The 18,697-nt window shown below is 48.7% G+C and overlaps 1 protein-coding gene across 1 annotated transcript in view; it reads left to right on the top strand.

Moving 5' to 3' along the window:
* Positions 1 to 17,680, top strand: part of LOC132250263 (scavenger receptor cysteine-rich type 1 protein M130-like) — a 51,532-nt gene extending 33,852 nt beyond the window's left edge. The window contains exons 11-16 of the mRNA XM_059726793.1: positions 11 to 148; positions 1,125 to 1,220; positions 2,491 to 2,574; positions 3,205 to 3,294; positions 15,002 to 15,148; positions 17,313 to 17,680. Of these exons, the coding sequence (XP_059582776.1) occupies positions 11 to 148; positions 1,125 to 1,220; positions 2,491 to 2,574; positions 3,205 to 3,294; positions 15,002 to 15,148; positions 17,313 to 17,437 (680 nt within the window). The 3' untranslated portion in view covers positions 17,438 to 17,680. The remainder of the gene's footprint in view (positions 1 to 10; positions 149 to 1,124; positions 1,221 to 2,490; positions 2,575 to 3,204; positions 3,295 to 15,001; positions 15,149 to 17,312) is intronic.
* Positions 17,681 to 18,697: the final 1,017 nt, after the last annotated feature.

The raw sequence follows: 18,697 nt of genomic DNA, 5'->3' as shown, positions 1-18,697 counted from the left end.
TTTCTTCCAGAACCACCTCAGCGTCCATCTCTGATAGGTGGGAGAGACATGGTGCCCATTGTCATCTGCATTGTCCTGGGGGCCCTTCTCTGCCTGGTCCTGATCGTGCTGGGAGGACAGGTGCGAAGCACCAGGGCACTGCGCAGAGGTGAGTCCTCATTAGTCTCACCATGGGAAAAAGGCTCAGCAACAGCAGAGGGAGGTTCAGGTGAGGGGAGGGCCACTGGCAGAGCTGTGATGCAACATAGGCCTGCAAGGTAACGGGAGGTACAGCTGAGGAGGGGAGGATGCTGGAAGAGCTGTGAGAGGAAGATCCAGCATGCTTCTGAAATCAAACCTACCATCGGTGACCGAACAGTACAGTTGTTCAGGGCTCCCGGGAAATAGGCAAACCAAGCAGAACTGGGGCAAGCTCAGAAGAGTGGGCAAGGGAAAGCAAGATTTCATGGGAGATTAAAGATATGGGAAATCATGGCAAATAATATTATCTTGGGTTTGTATTTGGAAAACTGCTAGAAACTCCACTTGTGGAAGTGTTCATGAAGACAGAGATCAGTGGGATGGATACTATGAGGAAAGGAAATATTAGGAAATCAGATGGCAGGAAAAGAGAAAGGAGCAAAGAAAACAAAAGGTAGAAAAGGGAAGGTGGGGGACAAAATTCTTATATCTGGCAGAATGAGGGTTGGCAATTCCCCCTTATTGCAACCTCTCATTTATAACTTTCAGTAGAACCCAGCGTCAATGTTTGCATTTTGCAAGTGGGTGCATGTGTGCATCTGGGTGTGTGGGTGGAAGTGTGAATATATTTACAGTTTTCAACTATGTGGAATTGGGGAACGGTTAGTCTTATGATGGTAGTAAATAGGAAAGATTTAAGATGAGTATATGACAAGATTTTGGAACAGGGGCGTAGCCCATGTAATGGTTTCCAGAGGGAAGTTTTTGAATAGGCTTGGTCAGTGCCACATGGGATATTTTTCTTTAAATTGGAGAAGGCCATAGAAGTGTGCTGTAGGGCTCAGCTGAGCTCCAAAGGGAAAGGCTGGAGGACACCTTAATATTTCCTGTCTTAAGATTTCCTGTTTCCATGACCCTGTGTAAAACCTGCCATTTGTTTTCAGCGTCTGGAAGATACTCAGGCCCCTTAACTGATGCTGTGTATGAAGAGATTGATTATAACCTGATGAGGGAGAAGCTCGAGATGTTTGGTCGCTCAGGTCTGTGCGCCCCATTGCCAACACACAGCAAGGATTTAAGGGTTTGGTTACACATTACACTTTAAGTTTCTCAAAGGTTGATCAGTGTTAGTGTAGTTAGTAGTTAAACATTTGAGTTAAAAACCTTTTCTGCCTGTCTCCAACTTGCAGAACTGAGAGTTGCTGCTAGAGGGCTGGCGAGCCAAGACAGGCTTCTGTGCCCGCTCTCCATGAAGGTGGGTTGGAGAGATCGGGTCATGTTGGCAGAAGCGTGAGGTAGAAGTGGGAGAGTTTAATGATGGGGAGTGAAATGGCCGGTAGAGGGGCAGTGGTGGCTTGGGGCTGGATGGTGAAATGAAGTCAGCCAGCCACTCAAGCCTCTAAAACGAGCAATACAAGAAAAAAGAAGAATTAAAAAAAAAAAAAAGAGTAAGTAAATTAAATAAAGTCTCAGGCATAAATGAATTGGGATTTGCTTTTGGATTGGGAAGCCCTACCTCACAGGGAGCTGGCCCCAGGAGGGAAGCCCCATTTTATGGGGACTTGGATCTGGCCCCCTACCTTGCTCCCCACTTCACACCCTTTAGCTCTCCGTCCTGGACTAGCCTGTGCCCTGCAACCTGCCTGGCCACATAATGTTCCCAGGTGCTGGACAAAGAGCTGGCTTGGTGCCAGTACCATGCCCTGGGTAGGAGAGTTGAGGGAGTGGAAAGTTTTGTACATAGAATGGGGAAGGGAATCTGCATCCTGGGATGCTGGAGCTGTGCTACTTGGGTGGCTTACCTCTGGGTAATGGCCTCATATTCAGGAAACACAAACTGGGTAACACGTATCAGGGATTAACCTGCCCTGGATTGGCATAAATTAAAGATACCTAAGAGTGCTTGCAAGTTTAATGTTTTAATGTGTAGACAGTTTGGAGGTTAAGAGCTCCCTGAGCCACCTAACACTAATGCTAACGAAGACCTAAGGCACTTCCCATGATGACACATAACTTTGCAGTCCTGGGAGCCCTGGAAGGCTGTGCATACTGGGCCTGGGGTGAGAACAACCTGTTACAGGAGCTCTGGAAATGAGTTTCCTTCTCAGCAGACACTCCACTTGTTCTAACTGTAGGCAGTGTTCCTCTTCCCCTGCAGCCTGGGAGCAGACCTCTGTACGGGTCAGGAAAGGTCATCGTTAGGAGCATCAAGTCAAAGGGCATCTGAATCCTTTTCCCACTGAAGCCACTGCTCCGCTCTGTGGGCTCTGTCATCCCCAGGTGGATAACAAACTGTCTCTCACCTACCAGTCTCCTACTCAGAGGACTCTGTGAAGAAGCTGCAGTATTACACTGGGGACAGCGAGAATGGAAATGATCCTGGATCACTGCAAGGTAATGCGGCAAAGAAGAGCCCAGAGACGGAGCCCCAGAGCTAGGGGGAGAATCCATTTGCTGGGGATGTCCTCTAGGTCATGGTCCAGTACAAATGTGAGACAGTGGAACTGGGTCATATTTAAGAATTCATTCAAAGTTTTCTCTGATAACCTCTTCATAGGAATAGGTAGTCAGATCCAGACACTCCTTGTATGTGAGTAACGGGCTGGGAACGGCACAAGGAATAATATGCTGAGCATTGAAAAGTCTATCACTGAGCAAATCCAGATCAATGGCCAAAATTTTTCTCCCCTGCCACCCTGCTATGAGCATAGAGAACAAGTTACGTTCCAGTCTGCATGAGATGCTGCACAGATCCTGGCTGTAATAAAACACATGATCCCAACAGTATGGGATGCACTTGAGCAGGGTTGTATCCTTATTTATTCAGGAAGAACTGAACCTGGACTTAGTCCTCTTTTACCAATGTCCATGACCTTTCCCTTTCCACCCAGAGCACTCTGAGAGGTTTCTTGCACTCCACTGCAAAGACGCATAGGTCCAGGGCAGCAGGGTTTCTTGGGAACTCGGAGCATTCTGGAGAAATGGACAAGTCCAAGGGAAACTGAGGATGGTTTGTTCTTGCAGATGAAACTTCCCCTGGGGATTTCCAGCAGGATTACAACAGCGTGGAGGAGCCTGAATGGAGTGACATCCCTGTGCCTCCAGACGGTAAAGGTGAGGATCAAATCCATACCACAGAGACAACGAGAGTCTGCTGTGAAACTTTATTTTAGAGGAAAAGTGTACGCTTTATGAGTATGTTCCTGAGAGGGGCTGAGGTTTCAGTCTGGAGAGATGTGCCCATATCTCCTTGAGATCAGCAGGAGCTCATAATGCTCAGGTACTCAGGCTCCATGCTATGTGTAAACAACTCTTTGATGAGAACTGAATCAATAATACAATGCAAGCAAGTGTTCCTGTATCTCTGATGGCTTGCCAGAACAATGGTAGCAATGTGCCTGTGATGACTGTAGGTATTATAGGGTATTATAGCACTGCCCTGAGCTCGTCTCCCTACAGGGGGCGACAGGATGGACCTTGGCTCTGGATCACCTCCTCTGCCAGGAAGCGGATCTCATGTTTTCTCTCCTGCCATGACTTTGATGACATATATTTTCCCGGGAGGCACTGCCCATGGTGATCCTGCCTCGTCTTGATCCCTGTTACTTCTGTGGGGCTTCAAAACCTCCCATTTACCCCAGCCTAGGATCTCGAGATGGTGTTCACAATATTCTTCTGCAGCCAAGTCACAGTGCTGCCTGTTGTGGCCTTATTTTTGGCCCCCTGCCCCAGGGTGTCCTTGGGCCTCTTTTGGGTACAGCCTTCCAGGGGCCAGTGCTGGCCTGTGCTCAAGAAACTCAATAGAAACAGCAAAAAAACACAGAAAAGCATCTCAACCTTCTTGTCAGGCTCTGGTAATGTCCCTTTTACTCATGATCAGGTGCTCAACATCCCAATCACCATAATCCAGACAAAAAAAATCCCATAGTCGAGTCTTTGCTATGTACTAGCCTTCCCTCCACCCCTGTGACCGTTCACAGTCTCTTTGGGGTCTCCCCCATGTGCAGGAAGGCTCTACCTGCGGCTGTAGTTTTGTTTTGTTTTTTTTTCCCTTGGGCCCTCCTCCATGTCCTCTGTTGAACAACTCCACTTCAGAGATTCTCTCAGGCCTTGTGGACTCCCTCGCTCCAGATCCTCAGCTGCAGCTCCTGCCGGCCCTCCATGCTGTGAGTTTTGTCTCACTCCTTCACCGTGCCCTGGCCCCAGGGGCCTGATCATACCTGCATCTCACCCTGCCAAACCCTACCCACAGGTATGCTCCTGTCTGGGAGTGAGTCGGCGAACGTTTTCCAAGCTCATCCTTTGGTACCTGGTTTCGAGCCCTTGCCCCCTCCAGCAGGCCTTTGGAAAGAGTCTGGACCAGCTTCAATGGTCAAACTTGACACCTAGTGCATGCATGAGGACTCAGCTGGGTCAGGGAAGGGTTGTGATGTGCTAGAGTCCCCCCAGAGCTCTGACACGCTCCTTCCACAGTATAGACAAGCCCTACATGATGGGAAATGACTACGTATAGCTGTTTGGCTGTGGATGGTTTTTCAGCTTTTTCTTCTTTCCTTAGCTGACTGGGGCAGGTGAAGAAGCAGAGAAGCACGTGCTGCACTGGGACAGGACAGGGACATGTGTGTAACTGTGCACTGGCACAGGAAAGAGTCAGGTCATCTGGGGAAGTAACTGCACTTGGTGCCACGGTGTCGCTGACCTGCATCAATGGCAGTATGAATCTATGAAAATGAAGCCCATAAATAGTGGGTTTGGAATTGAGGGAGGAGGAGAACTCTTCCATTTCTTAGCCCCAAGAGCCAAATTATTTAGGCCATCACTTTGGAGAGATCAGATCCGAGTCTGAGCCTCCAGTCCAGGGCCTTTGAACTTGCATCAATCTGAATTCAAGAAGCAGGGCTCTAACCCCTGACCCACAGGTTAGACATAATCCCAATCCCTCTCCAGCCCTCCTTTTGCAGCTGGACCCCTGGACACCAAGCAAGGGACATGTGCAGGACCAGGATGGAAGAATAAAGTGAAAAGAGCCATGGTTAGGTGAGACATGAGCCACTGGAAAAGAGCCAGTCCCAAGTTCTAGCTTGGACTCTAGCTCCCAATGGAGAACAAATTACTATATGTCATGTTATCCACTGTAGAGCTGTGCGAAATGTCACCGTTCCACTTTGACTTGTGTTATGATGTTTAGACGGAACTGCGTTTCATTTTGAATTTTGTTTTGACTTGAAACCCCTGTTCCATTTCATTTTGTTGAAACAGTTTTGCTGTTTCGACGCTGTTTTGATGTTTTGCCCAGAGGCTATAATGGGGAAGCTCAAAACAGCCTATACCTTTGTCATTTCTGGCCTTCTTTGGATGAAACTTGCAGGAATGGTAGCCTGTTCTGAGGGCATGAAGCCTGCCAAGATTAAATGAGATAGGTGCAGGAGCTTCGGGGAAACTGTACCTCAAGGTCTTGAATGCAAAATTGATGTCGTGTGTGTGTGTGTGTGTGTGTGTGTGTGTGTCTGTTAAGCCACAGCGGGGTCAAAACTGCAGGCATACTAGCCCCTGCTGAGGCCACAAAGCCTTCCTGATGGTGGGGTCTGGTGGCTCTGGACCCTGCCATAGAAGCCATGCCCTTACCCCATATTGGCAGTGCCTGTGCTGGTGGACAAGACTGGCTGGTAGATGGCATGCTGGAATGGGACAGTGGATCCTCCTGTTCCACATCCCCCACCTCCACCATTCTTCCTGCCTGCCTTTCTTTACCAGCACCTCCATCCACTGATTCAGCATTTGGCTGCTGAATATGGTGCCCTTCACCCTGGGGTCACACATGGTGGACAGCACATGGACTATACTGGACCGCAAGGAATCAAACTGTTTCCTGATGCTGTCCTTCAGCTGTCTCACCATTGGCTACGTGTCTGGTGACAGTGGCTTGCCCCAGCCAGGAACATTGATCCCTTGCAAGCTCACCATTTGTCTCTGAAGTTCCCTCACTATGGGGATCACCTGTCTAAGGAAGGCATCAGCAGCTCTGAGGCTCTCATTGGCCTCGAGGAAGGGCTCGAGGACCACCAAGAGCAGAGAGATGGTACCCCACTCAGCTCTGTTCAGGGGGCCGCTGATCCCAATGTCCTCAAGCAAGGCCATCTCATGGATGACCTTCTGTTGCTCCAGCAGCCTCTCGAGCATCAGGTACATGGAGTTCCATCAAGTCTCCACATCCTGCTTGATTTTGTGCTGTGGGATGTTCAGCTCTTTTTGTTTCTCCCACAGCATCTTGCCCTGCTTGAAGCTCCGGTGGAAGTAGCCAACCCCCTTCCTGCATTTTGAAATTAGCTTGTTCGTGGTACTGGCACCATCACCGGCAGTCCTGTCCCCCTCCAAGGCATCTCTGACAACAAGGTCAATCTTGTGTATTACACATTGGCTAAAAACAAATTTGGCATCACGCACCCCCTTGACCATATTGTGGGACCTTGACCTTATCCATGTGGACACAAATGAAATGGCTTGGAGCTCTCCCAGCTGGGTCATGAAGCACTACAGGGGTTTGGGAGTGGAGCTTATGGGGTTGGGGGCGCAGGTTGTGTTCTCATCGACCCTTTCAGTCTCAGGCTACAGGCTGAGGAGGGAGAGGAGGATGTGAGTAGTGAACCACAGACTGCGGCACTGGCGTTATTGGGAAGGCTTTGGCTTCCATGACCACAGTCCACTCTTTGATGATAGAGACAGTGAGCTCCTGGAAAGAGACAGACTCTACCTCTCTCTCCTGGGGAGGAGGCTCTTCTCAGCCAGACTGCCTGACCTGCTCCATTAGGCTTTAAACTAAGCCCACGGAGGGAAGGAGGGACTACTGCCACGGCTGGCCCACTGAGTAACCCTTGCAAAGGGTATATTTTTTAGATTTATAGGGAGTAAAAGGAAGGCCCAGGGAGGAATAGAACCCCTGTTAAATGGGCAGAAACAATTGGTGACGGACAGAGGGGACAAGGCTGAACTCCTCGAGTTCTTTGCCTCAGTGTTCCTAAGCGAAGGGCACAACAAGTCTCTCACTGGGGTTGTAGAGAGGCAGCAGCAAGGCGCCAGACTTCCATGCATAGACCCTGAGATGGTGCAGAGGCACTTGGAAGAACTGGATGCCTTTAAGTCAGCAGGCCCAGATGAGCTCCATCCGAGGGTGCTGAAGGCACTGGCCGACATCATTGCAGAGCCACTGGCAGGAATACTTGAACGCTTGTGGCGCACAGGCCAAGTCCTGGAGGACTGGAAAAGGGCCAATGTGGTCCCCATTTTCAAGAAGGGGAGGAAGGAGGACCCAGGCAACTATAGGCCGTTCAGTCTCACCTCCATCCTTGGCAAAGTCTTTGAAAAAATTATCAAGGCTCACATTTGTGAGAGCCCGGCAGGACAAATTATGCTGAGGGGAAACCAGCATGGGTTCGTGGAAGGCAGATAGTGCCTGACCAATCTAGTCTCTTTTTATGACCAGGTTACGAAACGCCTGGACACAGGAGGAGGGGTGGATGTCATATACTTAGACTTCAGGAATTTTTTCGATACGGTATCCCACCCCATACTGGTGAACAAGTTAAGAGGCTGTGACTTGGATGACTACACAGTCCAGTGGGTGGCGAATTGGCTGGAGGGTTGCACCCATAGAGTCGTGGTAGATGGGTCAGTTTCGACCTGGAAGGGTGTTGGCAGTGGGGTCCCGCAGAGCTCGGTCTTTTGACCGATACTCTTTAATGTCTTCATCAGTGACTTGGACGAGGGAGTGAAATATACTCTGTCCAAGTCTGCAGAGGATACAAAGCTATGGGGAGAGTGGACACACCAGAGGACAGGGAACAGCTGCAAGCAGACCTGGACAGGTTGGACAAGTGGGCAGAAAACAACAGGATGCAGTTCAACAAGGAGAAATGCAAAATGCTGCACCTAGGGAGGAAAAATGTCCAGCACACCTACAGCCTAGGAAATGACCTGCTGGGTGGCACGGAAGTGGAAAGGGATCTTGGAGTCCTAGTGGACTCCAAGATGAACATGAGTCGGCAGTGTGACGAAGCCATCAGAAAAGCCAATGGCACTTTATCGTGCATCAGCAGATGCATGACGAATAGGTCCAAGGAGGTGATACTTCCCCTCTATCGGGCGCTGGTCAGACCGCAGTGGGAGTACTGCGTGCAATTCTGGGCGCCACACTTCAAGAAGGATGCAGATAACCTGGAGAGGGTCCAGAGAAGGGCCACTCGTATGGTTAAGGGCCTACAGACCAAGCCCTTCAAGGAGAGACTAGAGAAACTGGACCTTTTCAGCCTCCACAAGAGAAGGTTGAGAGGCGACCTTGTGGCTGCCTGTAAGTTCATCACGGGGGCACAGAAGGGAATTGGTGAGTATTTATTCACCAAGGCACCCCCGGGGGTTACAAGAAATAATGGCCACAAGCTAGCAGAGAGCAGATTTAGACTGGACATTAGGAAGAACTTCTTCACAGTTCGAGTGGCCAAGGTCTGGAACGGGCTCCCAAGGGAGGTGGTGCTCTCCCCTACCCTGGTGGTCTTCAAGAGGAGGTTAGATGAGTATCTAGCCGGGGTCATCTAGTCCCAGCACTCTTTCCTGCTTATGCAGGGGTCGGACTTGATGATCTATTGAGGTCCCTTCTGACCCTAATATCTATGAATCCCTATGAATCTATGAAAGCCAGCAGGCTAAGGTACTTAAGGGATACCACACCTGCCTAAGCACTGGAACAAACTGTAGACAAGGCAAGGTCCCCCAAAGGGACACATGCATGCCTATACACAAATGCGTGGAGCTTGGGGAATAAAGAGGAGGAACTTGTCCTCCTGCTTAACACAAATAATTATGATGTCATAGGGTTAACAGAGACATGGTGGGACTGTGCCCATGAGTGGGCCGTGGGTATAGAAAGCTATACCCTGTACAGGAGAGAGAGGACAGAAGGGGTGGGGTTGTAGCTCTCTATGTCAAGGAAAGCTCCATGTCCCTGCAAGCTGACGTTGGCACCCAGGGTGGACTACTTGAGACCCTCTGGGTGAAAATCCATGGGGAACACAGCACAGGGATGACTATGGTTGGAGGCTACTACAGACCTTTACCCAGGATCAAGACCTTGACTAGGAGTTCGACAGGGAATTGGCTGAGGCCAAATGCTTCCTGTGCATGGTTGTCATGGGGGACTTCAACTACCCTGACATCTCATGAAAAGAGTGCTTGGCCAAATCCAAGCGGTCGCAAAACTTTCTCTCCTGCATGGACAAACTCTATCTGATGCAGGAAGTCTATGGGCCAATGAGAGGTAAATCGCTGCTCAACTTGGTACTGGCAACCGGGAACGACCTAAGCCACAACCTAACAATCAAAGGGAAGCTGGGAGACCATGACCATGAGCTGATCACCTTCACCATCTGCCATAAAGCTGGTAAGTCAGTCAATAATACAGAAATCCTAGATGTCAGGAAAGATGACTTGGACAAGCTAAGGAGACTTGTCAGTGAGGCCCTCAAGGGCCACAACCCAAAGAGGATGGGAGTCCAGGACGAGTGGTTGCTCATCAAGGGAACAATCCTGGATGCACAAGCAAAATCTATCCTGTCTCGTAGGAAAGGTAGCAAAAGGGAACAGTAGCCTTTTTGCTCTCCAGGAAACTAGTGGGCCTCCTGCATTTGAAGGAAAGCCCTACAAAGGATGGAGGACCGGATCCACCTCCAAGGAGGAATACACTGCTCTGGTTGGACCTGCAGAAAACAAACCAGGAAAGCCAAGGCTGCAACAGAACTCCAGCTAGCTACAGATAATAAAAAACTCCATTTTTAGATATGTGAGGAGCCAGAGGAAGCAAGGGCAACATTGGATCTCTGCTAAACCAGATGAGACACCTGGCAACTGACGCCCAGGAAAAAGCAAACTTGCTAAACGGGTACTTTGTGTCAGTTTTTTACCAGTCCCATGGGATGCCCCTGCCCACAATGGGACAAGGAGGCCCAGGTGAGGGAGATTCCCTAACCTTCATCAAAGCTGACCTCATGAAGGAACATCTTGAGAGGGTGGATATCTTCAAGTCAGCTGGCCCTGACAATTTACACCCAAGGGTACTCAAGAAGGTGGCAAGCATCATAGCCCAGCCCCTGGCACAGATCTTTGAGAGCTCCTGGCACTCTGGTGAAGTGCCCAAAGATTGGAAGCAGGCCAGTGTGGTGCCTATCTTCAAGAAATGGAGGAAAATGGATCCAGCAAACTACAAGCCCATCAGCCTGACCTCTATCCCAGGGTAGGTCTTGGAAAAGATTATCAAAGAGGCCATCCTTAACAGCCTAGCTGACGGCAGTATCCTGAGGCATACCCAGCATGGGTTTGTTGCGGGTAGGTCTTGCTTGACCAATCTCATTTCCTTTTACAACCAGGTGACCTATCACCTGGACAAGGGGGAAGAGATTGATGTTGTATATCTTGACTTTAAAAAAGTCTTCGATCTGGTATCCCATGATCACCTCTTGGCAAAATTGGCTAACTGCAGCCTTGACATCACCACGATCCACTGGCTGGGGAATTGGCTCTGCAGTAGGACCCAGAGGATGATGGTTGATGGAAGTCAACCATCTTGGTGCTCTGTGACCAGTGGGGTTCCTCAAGGCTCTGTCCTAGGGCCTATACTATTTAACATCTTCATTAATAATGTAGATATTGGTGTCAGAAATCGACTGCCCAAGTTTGCCAATGACAGCAAACTCTGGGGTAAAACATCCACACCTGAGGACAGAAGGCTGATCCAGGCAGACCTTGACAGGCTCAGAAAGTGGGTGGATGAGAACCTGACGGTGTTTAATATTAAAAAATGCAAGGTTCTCCACCTCAGGAGGGAAAACCTGCTGCATGCTTATAGGCTCGGCAGTGCTACACTGGGTGGCACTATGGACAAAAGGGACTTGAGGGTCATGACTGACCACAAGATGACTATGAGCCTTCAATGTGATGCTGCGGCTAGTAAAGTGAGCAAAATGCTTGCCTGCATCCATAAATGCTTCTCAAGGAAATCCCAGGATGTCATTCTCCCATTGTACTTGGCCTTGGTGAGACCACAGCTGGAGTACTGCATCCACTTTTGGGCTCCACAATTCAAAACGGATGTGGAGAATCTTGAGAGAGTGCAGAGGAGAGTCACGTGCATGTTCGAATGTCAGGAAAACAAACCTTATGATGAGAGGCTGAGCGCCATGGGACTCTTCAGCCTGGAAAAGCGCAGACTCAAGGGTGATCTGGTGGCCACCTATACGTTTATCAGGGGTGATCACCAGGATCTGGGGGAACGTCTGTTCACCAGAGCTCCCAAAGAGATGACGAGGTCAAACGGTCACAAACTCCTCCATGACCATTTCAGGCTGGACATAAGTTAGAACTTCTTTACTGTCCGAGCCCCCGAGGTTTAGAATAGACTGCCACTGGAGGTGGTTCAAGAGCCTACTTTGAGCGCCTTCAAGACACATTTGGATGTTTATGTTGTTGGGATCCTGTGATCCCTGCTGACTTCCTGCCCTTGGGCAGGGGGCTGGACTCAATGATCTTCCCAGGTCCCTTCCAGCCCTAATGTCTATGAATCCCATTGGTCCCGTTGTCAGTGACCATGAACCTGTGTGTGAGCTTGCCCTGCTCAGCAAGCCACCCCTGCACCAAGCGGTTCATGGTCCCCATTATCTCCGTTGACATGTGGGACTCATCCATCACCTCAGCATGAAGGAGAGCCCACTGATGGCATGACTGGTCACACCAGTGCCCTGTGAGGGAGAGGTAGGCATGATCTCCACCCTGGCTGCTCCAGATGGCCAAGATGAAGTGTAAGACAAACTGTGGACCTGCCTAGTGCAGCTTCTCCCTCAGGTACTCCATGCATACCTCATACAGGGATGGCACCACAATCCTACTGAAAGTGGTGCATGCAGGCAGTTGGTATGATGGGGCCACAAGTACCATGAGCCACCTGAACCCTGGCTGCTCAACTAGGGAGAATAGCTGGCCATCGACAGAAAGCATCTCCCCAATGCTCTGGGTGATATCGCTCACCTTTGTAACGTGCCCCCCTTTCTGTCTATCTTTCTCCCACTGTTCCAGGGTGATCTGCCTCTGTTTTAGGGGGATGGGGGCTTTGAATCAAGAGAGGGTTCCTTTTGGGCACACTCCCATTGGTGCCAAGCTGGGAAGGATCAAGTGGAAGGGGGTGGTGCTGCGGAGTTGCATCAGCATCACCGTGGTGCTCATATGATTTGTTCGCTTGCCCCGGCTGGTTTTGGCTCGGCAGTGCAGGCGGATAGCATGTGTGGGATCATCTACCACCTCAAAGTGATCCCAGACCACATTACCCACTCGCTTCTGGGGTGTGGGTGCATCTGTGGATGGTGCTGCAATTTCCTTCTCCTCAGCAGGCAGAGGCACAGCAAGAGAAGGAGCAGACTCACCTGAGCTGCTTGACTCCACCTGTACATCAACCTCCTCCAAAGTGCCTTCTGGGGAAGGAGACCTGACTCTTGGGAAAACTTGAGGGGTGTGCAACACAGACTCAGCTGATTCCCCCTCCTTCCCCAGAATTTCCCTTGCTAGGGCACTGAGATCCAGCTCCAGCACCAACTCCTCCTTTGGCATGGGAAGGCTCAGTATGAGAAGTGAAATAGTGGTGGAGTAGGCTGCTGTGCCGATGCTGGTGGTGCTGCTTGTTGTTGCTGTTATGGTGGTAGGGGTGGGGGTTATGGTTGGGTCGCGTGGAGGGGATGCAGTCTTGGGCACAGGCAGTGGCACTGCTCCCCTCTCCTTGCTGCTTGCAGCAGCCTTATCCCTTTTACCTGGAGGAAAGAAGCTGCATCTCAGTTTGGTGGCAGGGTGGAACTTACACCTCTCCTGCTACCCACTCTTCCGCTCCTCCTCGAAGGCTGGTCAGTGTGGCCACCTGCCTTTCCACCACGCTTCATGCTGTATTTCATGTCTTCCTTTTATACAAATATATAAATGTATTCACATTCCTATATAAATTTAAAAATGTACATATCTGGTGCAAATAAGAAATGTTAAATGGCAAGTATATGGCTTAGCCCCTGTATAACTCAAACACTGTGGGTGCAAGTTTGTTGGTAGTACTACTAGGTGTGTGTGTGGGGCAAATAAGAAATGTTAAATGGCAAGTATATGGCTGAGCCCCTGTATAAATTCAAAAGTGTGGGTGCAAGAGTGTGGGTAGGTGAGTGGTGCAAATAAGAAATGTATAAAAGAAAACAGAAATATGGCTTTGTCCCTTTATAAATTCTATAATGTATAAAGCTTTCAATGAATAGCAATAAAATATGAATGTATTTTGTTTCCTATATAAATAGAACTCTACAGTAATCCTATCCAATATAATTATAGAAGTCAAAATAATGAATCAGTGAATATAATAAAATTAAAGAGCTTCAAAGAAAAAGGTATTCTGAATCGGAAATCCCTCTTGCTAGCAAGTAGGGAATCCTTTAGAAGATCAGTGCTGCTAGCCTTTCTTGTCTGATGCTTAGTTGCTGCAACACACAGCTCACTAACTGACACCAAGGCAGAAATCAGGGCAGTTCAGTTCAAACAATGTTGCCTTTTATGAAGTTTTTGCAATCCTCCCTCAGAGCACTGGGATTGGAAGGGACCTCAGGGAAGGATGATGCTTAATGGCGAGCTACACAGTCAATAGTGAGAGCACTCCTTCCCTGCCTTCCCCACTCTTCCCACTCCCTCTCTACTTTAGTTTCTGTTTCCCTACAGGCAAACCCAGCTTGAGCTTCGAAACACAAAAGGTTTCAAAAGTTTTTAAATGTTTTGACTAGACTTGTTTCATTTCGAGGATGTTTCAAAGCTCTTTGTTTCATTTTGATTTTGCTGTTTTGAGCTCAAAACGAGTCGAAACAGAGTTGAAAAGTAACTGCCGGCGAAATTTCGCACAGCCTTAGAAACAATATTTCAAAATGACCTCGTTACTTTCCGGACAATGTATCTGAGTTGCCAGAGGACCTGGATTCTACCCCCTCCCCCTTCCCCCACAAATGATTCCTTCTGGGGAGACCTCTCCCTGTGATGCCCTTCACTTCTTTTCTCCAAATAATGCTAGTAACTCAGTGCATCTTTACACATGCTCTGGGCTGGGTGGGAGCACTTTAATTACAGCAGCTCCAATAGCTTCTCTAATTAAGGTGCCTGCAGTGTCTTGTCTTGTGTATTCAGCATCCCATGCTTCAAAATGGTGGTGGTGGTGCTTAACTAAACCTGGTTTGATGAGCTTTAGTTAAAACATCCCTGCCAGCATTTTGAGGTAAAGGGGCACTGAATACATGAGTCGCAAGGGCTGCTGGAACACGCTAATTAACATGCTCCATCAGACTTAATTAATTATGGCATAAGGAGAAGCACGCATCTAAAGGCACTCTCCACTTTTAAAGGATCACTGTAGAAGCACTGTGCAGTTAGTGCACAAAGATTAATAAACTTACACTCAATGTGCACTGAGAATTTCGTCCTCAGGCATGACAACCTCATTTCGATCTCCCACACCTACCTCACACAAGCCAGCACAGCTGCTGCATTTGGCTCCTTCCTACAGCATAACAGCACACCTATACTTTGAAACGTGCTTCTGACTTTGACCTATGTGACAATCCTGTGACACCGAGTTTGTGGTGGATGCTTTGGTCTCTCATTGCATCAGGGATCTGGACAGTGGAAGCCCCTCAGCTTTTTTTCCCTTTCAGTCATGTATTTCTGTCTTCGGTGGAGGAATTCTCATGTCCAGTGGTTCCTTCCTCTGTTGCAGAGGCCCTTCCCCTGGCAGGAGATGTCACTGAAGATGGTTATGATGAAGCTGGAGAAGTTCCTGATCTTCCACATTTTCCTGTTTCTGGACTCACTGGTGTCCCAGCAGAAAGAGAGAACTTACAGACCTACAGGGACTCACAGACAGGTGAGAGGGAAGGGCAGTGTGTCCAGTGTGCACAACATCATCACTTAGAATCGTAGAATCACAGGGCTGGAAGGGACCCCGAAGGGTCATCGGGTCCAGCCCCCTGCATGAGCAGGAAAAACATCTGGGCTAAGATGACCCCAGCCAAGTGACCGTCCAGTGTGAAGAGTCTAAGATCCCTCATCCTCTCCTCATATGGCTCACCATGCAAGTCCCTGATCATGCGGGTGGCACTTCTCTGGGCTCTCTTGAGCTTTACCATATACTTATTGTAGTGCGGGGCACAGAACTGGATGCAATACTCCAGGTGTGGCTGCACCAATGTTGAGTAAAGTGGGAAAATCACTTCTTTAGATTTACTAGAGACGCATCGATTGATGCATGCCAGAGTTTTATTGGCCCTAGTGGCTACTGCATCTCATTGCCGGCTCATATTCATGCTGGGGTCTGTTGTTACCTCCAGATCCCTTTCATTTGCAGTGCTGGTCAGGTTAGCAATGCCCAGCCCGTAGGTGTGCTGTGGGTTCTTCCTTCCCAGATGCAGCAATTTGCTTTTCTCTGTGTTGAACCTCATCTGGCTCCATTCTGCGCAACATAGCAGCTTGTCTAGGTCTGCTTGTATCTGCAGCTCCTGAAGGAAAATGATTAAAAGAAAAATGCTGTTTCACTTTAAAGATCAGCCAGCTTTCTAGCCCTTATTACTGCAGAAGGAAACTTCAGGACATAAAACAGGGTTAACTTCAGGGCTCAAATACAGAAACCAAAGGTTGGCAAAAGTTAAGGCAAAAGTCTAAAGTAGCTACCCTGAGAGAGGATGACATGAGGCATGTAAGTACCTGTCATTAGAGCCCCTTGAACTCTTCTTTCAAGTGCTAAGCTACTGCCTTACAACCTGCAGGGAACTGTCTAGGGATGGATTATATGGTTCTGTGAACTAAATGAGAATAAACTGTGTATCTGCTTTGTGTGAGACTTGCAATGTCTTCTGCTCTACAGGTCCTTGGTCTTGACATATATTGTGGTGAAGGGAGCTGTCCTCTCTTCAGTTTCCTTCAGGCATTATGACTCCCTAGGGCTACAGACGTTGTCATAAGACAATGTCAGCCCATCATTGAGAAGAAGGAAGCAAACCCCTTAGTTCCTGACACCTGTCTTGAACCCAGCAGATCACAGCACAGGAGCCGATCTGCTCCCACAACTTTCTTTGTAGAATATCTTTGACAATGTGGGAGGGAGTTGCAGTCTTTTGATCAGAATCATAGGCTCCTCAGAGCATCTTGCCCATGTGTGTAGAATCACAGACAGCTGTTGAAGACCCTCTCACCCTCGCGGAATGAAACTCTGGCAAAGAATATGTGCCTGGAGTGAAGAGATGCCAACCATTCATGTTGAGAAACACTGCCATCAGCTGAGAAGAACCTACTTCCCTGCATGCCTCCAGGCTAGAATGGCTTACTGTTCCCAAGGTAAAGCCTTGGAATAAGAGAGAACTATAAACATCAAATCCAAATTATCCCCTTTGACAGCTCCATTTAATGCCTTGTTCTGATTAATAACTGGGTGCCTGGAATTCAGATAAACCGAGATCAGTGCCTAGGCTTCCTACACAGTCCCTGAAGGGAATTAGGAGCCTCCAAAGGGTGTCTCACCAAAGTCAGTGCTTAAGTCAACAGCAATTGATGAGAGTAAGGGTGTTTTTCACTTCCATCCATCCTTAGAGCTATCCCTGACCAGGTGTGCTCCTGAACCCCAGTTCTTGTTTTCAGGAAGGCAAGGACCTAATGCCACTGCCACCCAACTGTTTCATAGCTGTCTTGTATTTAGAGCACTCCCAAAGCAACTCTGACTTGTGTCCCAGGTCCTCTTCCTCCTGCTGGACTGAGGTCCTGATCCTCCATTGCCCAGAAGAGTTGCCTGCATTGCCCAAAAGATGTCAGGAATACTTTGATCCTCGTCCTGAATCTGAGCATCTGTGCTGCAAAGAATGTAAGCGTAGGCCTTGAGAGCATAGAGAGTAAGAATGGAAACTTGTCTGGGATCATTTACAAGAAGAGATGGGAGACCAGTGGCAGCACAGGCTATAGGCCACACACAGGTTAAATGAATGTGTGAAGGCTCATATTAAACATATTCTCTGTAATTTGTTTCTGTTGATATTTTTCAGAACGGAGCATGACCTGGCTTAAAAGTGAAGGAATCTTTGAGCCTGTGCAAGATGACCCAGCCCTTCTTCCTGGAGACACAGGTTATGATGATGTTGAAGACGGCATCTCTGTGTCATCACCCTAAGAATGGATTTGTGTTTAGATAATATCCCGTGGGAGTGTAAATGCAATATGATCAGCAGCCTTCTGTGCAAAATACACACTAGGCCATTGTAGCCAAATGGGCAAGCCCACCTGGAACTATTGTGACTAACTTTTTGAACAGGGATTTTAGTACTGGCCAAGATCTCTAAATGTGACCAAGGAAGGTGCTGTAACGTGCCTTTTCATTTTGTACTTCTCAGGCTCTCCCGGCACTTTCTGGGTTTTATACTTTATCATCAATTTAATCTTTTATAAATAAAACATTTTTGTTATTAAGTTCAGAGTTGCTGTTTCTCTCATGAAGTCCATCAGCTATCCTGCTCATAGACGTCACTTCCTTGGGCCTCCTCCCTCCCTGCTTACTGTCAATTATTGTCAGAACAATTTGACATGAAAGGTGTCACTCTGGAGCAGAATGACCCATCTCAAGTAACCACCACAATGATAGCAGACATGCATCTGGCTGCTGTTCTGGTTGACTTGGACTGTGAGCAGACACTCATGCAACAGAAAACACAGAGCCGGCTGAGGCTGAGTCCATTAATCTGTCTGAAAGCATGGTGGGAGACCTCTGTACCATCCAGTTCACAGTGTGGGGTCTACCACACTTGATTACTGGATCTGGTCATGCCAGGGAGAGCCTGATAAGGGCTATGCATAAGCTTTAAATATTTCTTGCAAAGCTGACAGAAAGAATAGTGGTAGAGGATGACCAGGGCAATTTTCCCTGCAGTGAATATGACCAGCCAGGCTGCTCAATGGAGACTTCAATACTGAGCTCCAGCTCCAGCCAAGGGAAGAGTAGCTTCTTTCTGGAGTCTAAGAGCTTTGAGATTGATGGATCCATGTTGCAGGTACCAGCACCCAGAGCACAAGGCAGTGAGGGTTAATAAGTGTTGTAGCAGCCCCATAACTAATTGCTGCACTAGTCTTATAAAGCAGGTGCTGTCAACCAGGGGTATGCACGGGTGGGCAGGGATAGAGCGCCACAACCTTCCAGGGAGCACTCCGTCCCCACCCCAGCCTGTCCCCACCCCCACCCACCTGCCCTATCCTTGCCACACCTGCGCCAGTAAACTCCATGTCCAGCCACACGCCAACCCCCACCCCAGCTCATGTGTCCAGCCACAGGGGCTACATGCATTAAAACACGTTGAAAACCCCTGCCATAAAGGACTTCTAGCCAAGGTGCCAGTTAGGAGTCACACAAAACTACTGGGTGAGAGTTGTACAGATGTCC

Source organism: Alligator mississippiensis, chromosome 4 (genome assembly GCF_030867095.1).
Source record: "Alligator mississippiensis isolate rAllMis1 chromosome 4, rAllMis1, whole genome shotgun sequence".
Taxonomy (NCBI): Eukaryota; Metazoa; Chordata; order Crocodylia; family Alligatoridae; genus Alligator; species Alligator mississippiensis.
The sequence above is the reverse complement of the archived record's forward strand: the minus strand, read 5'-3'. Positions and strand labels throughout refer to the sequence as shown.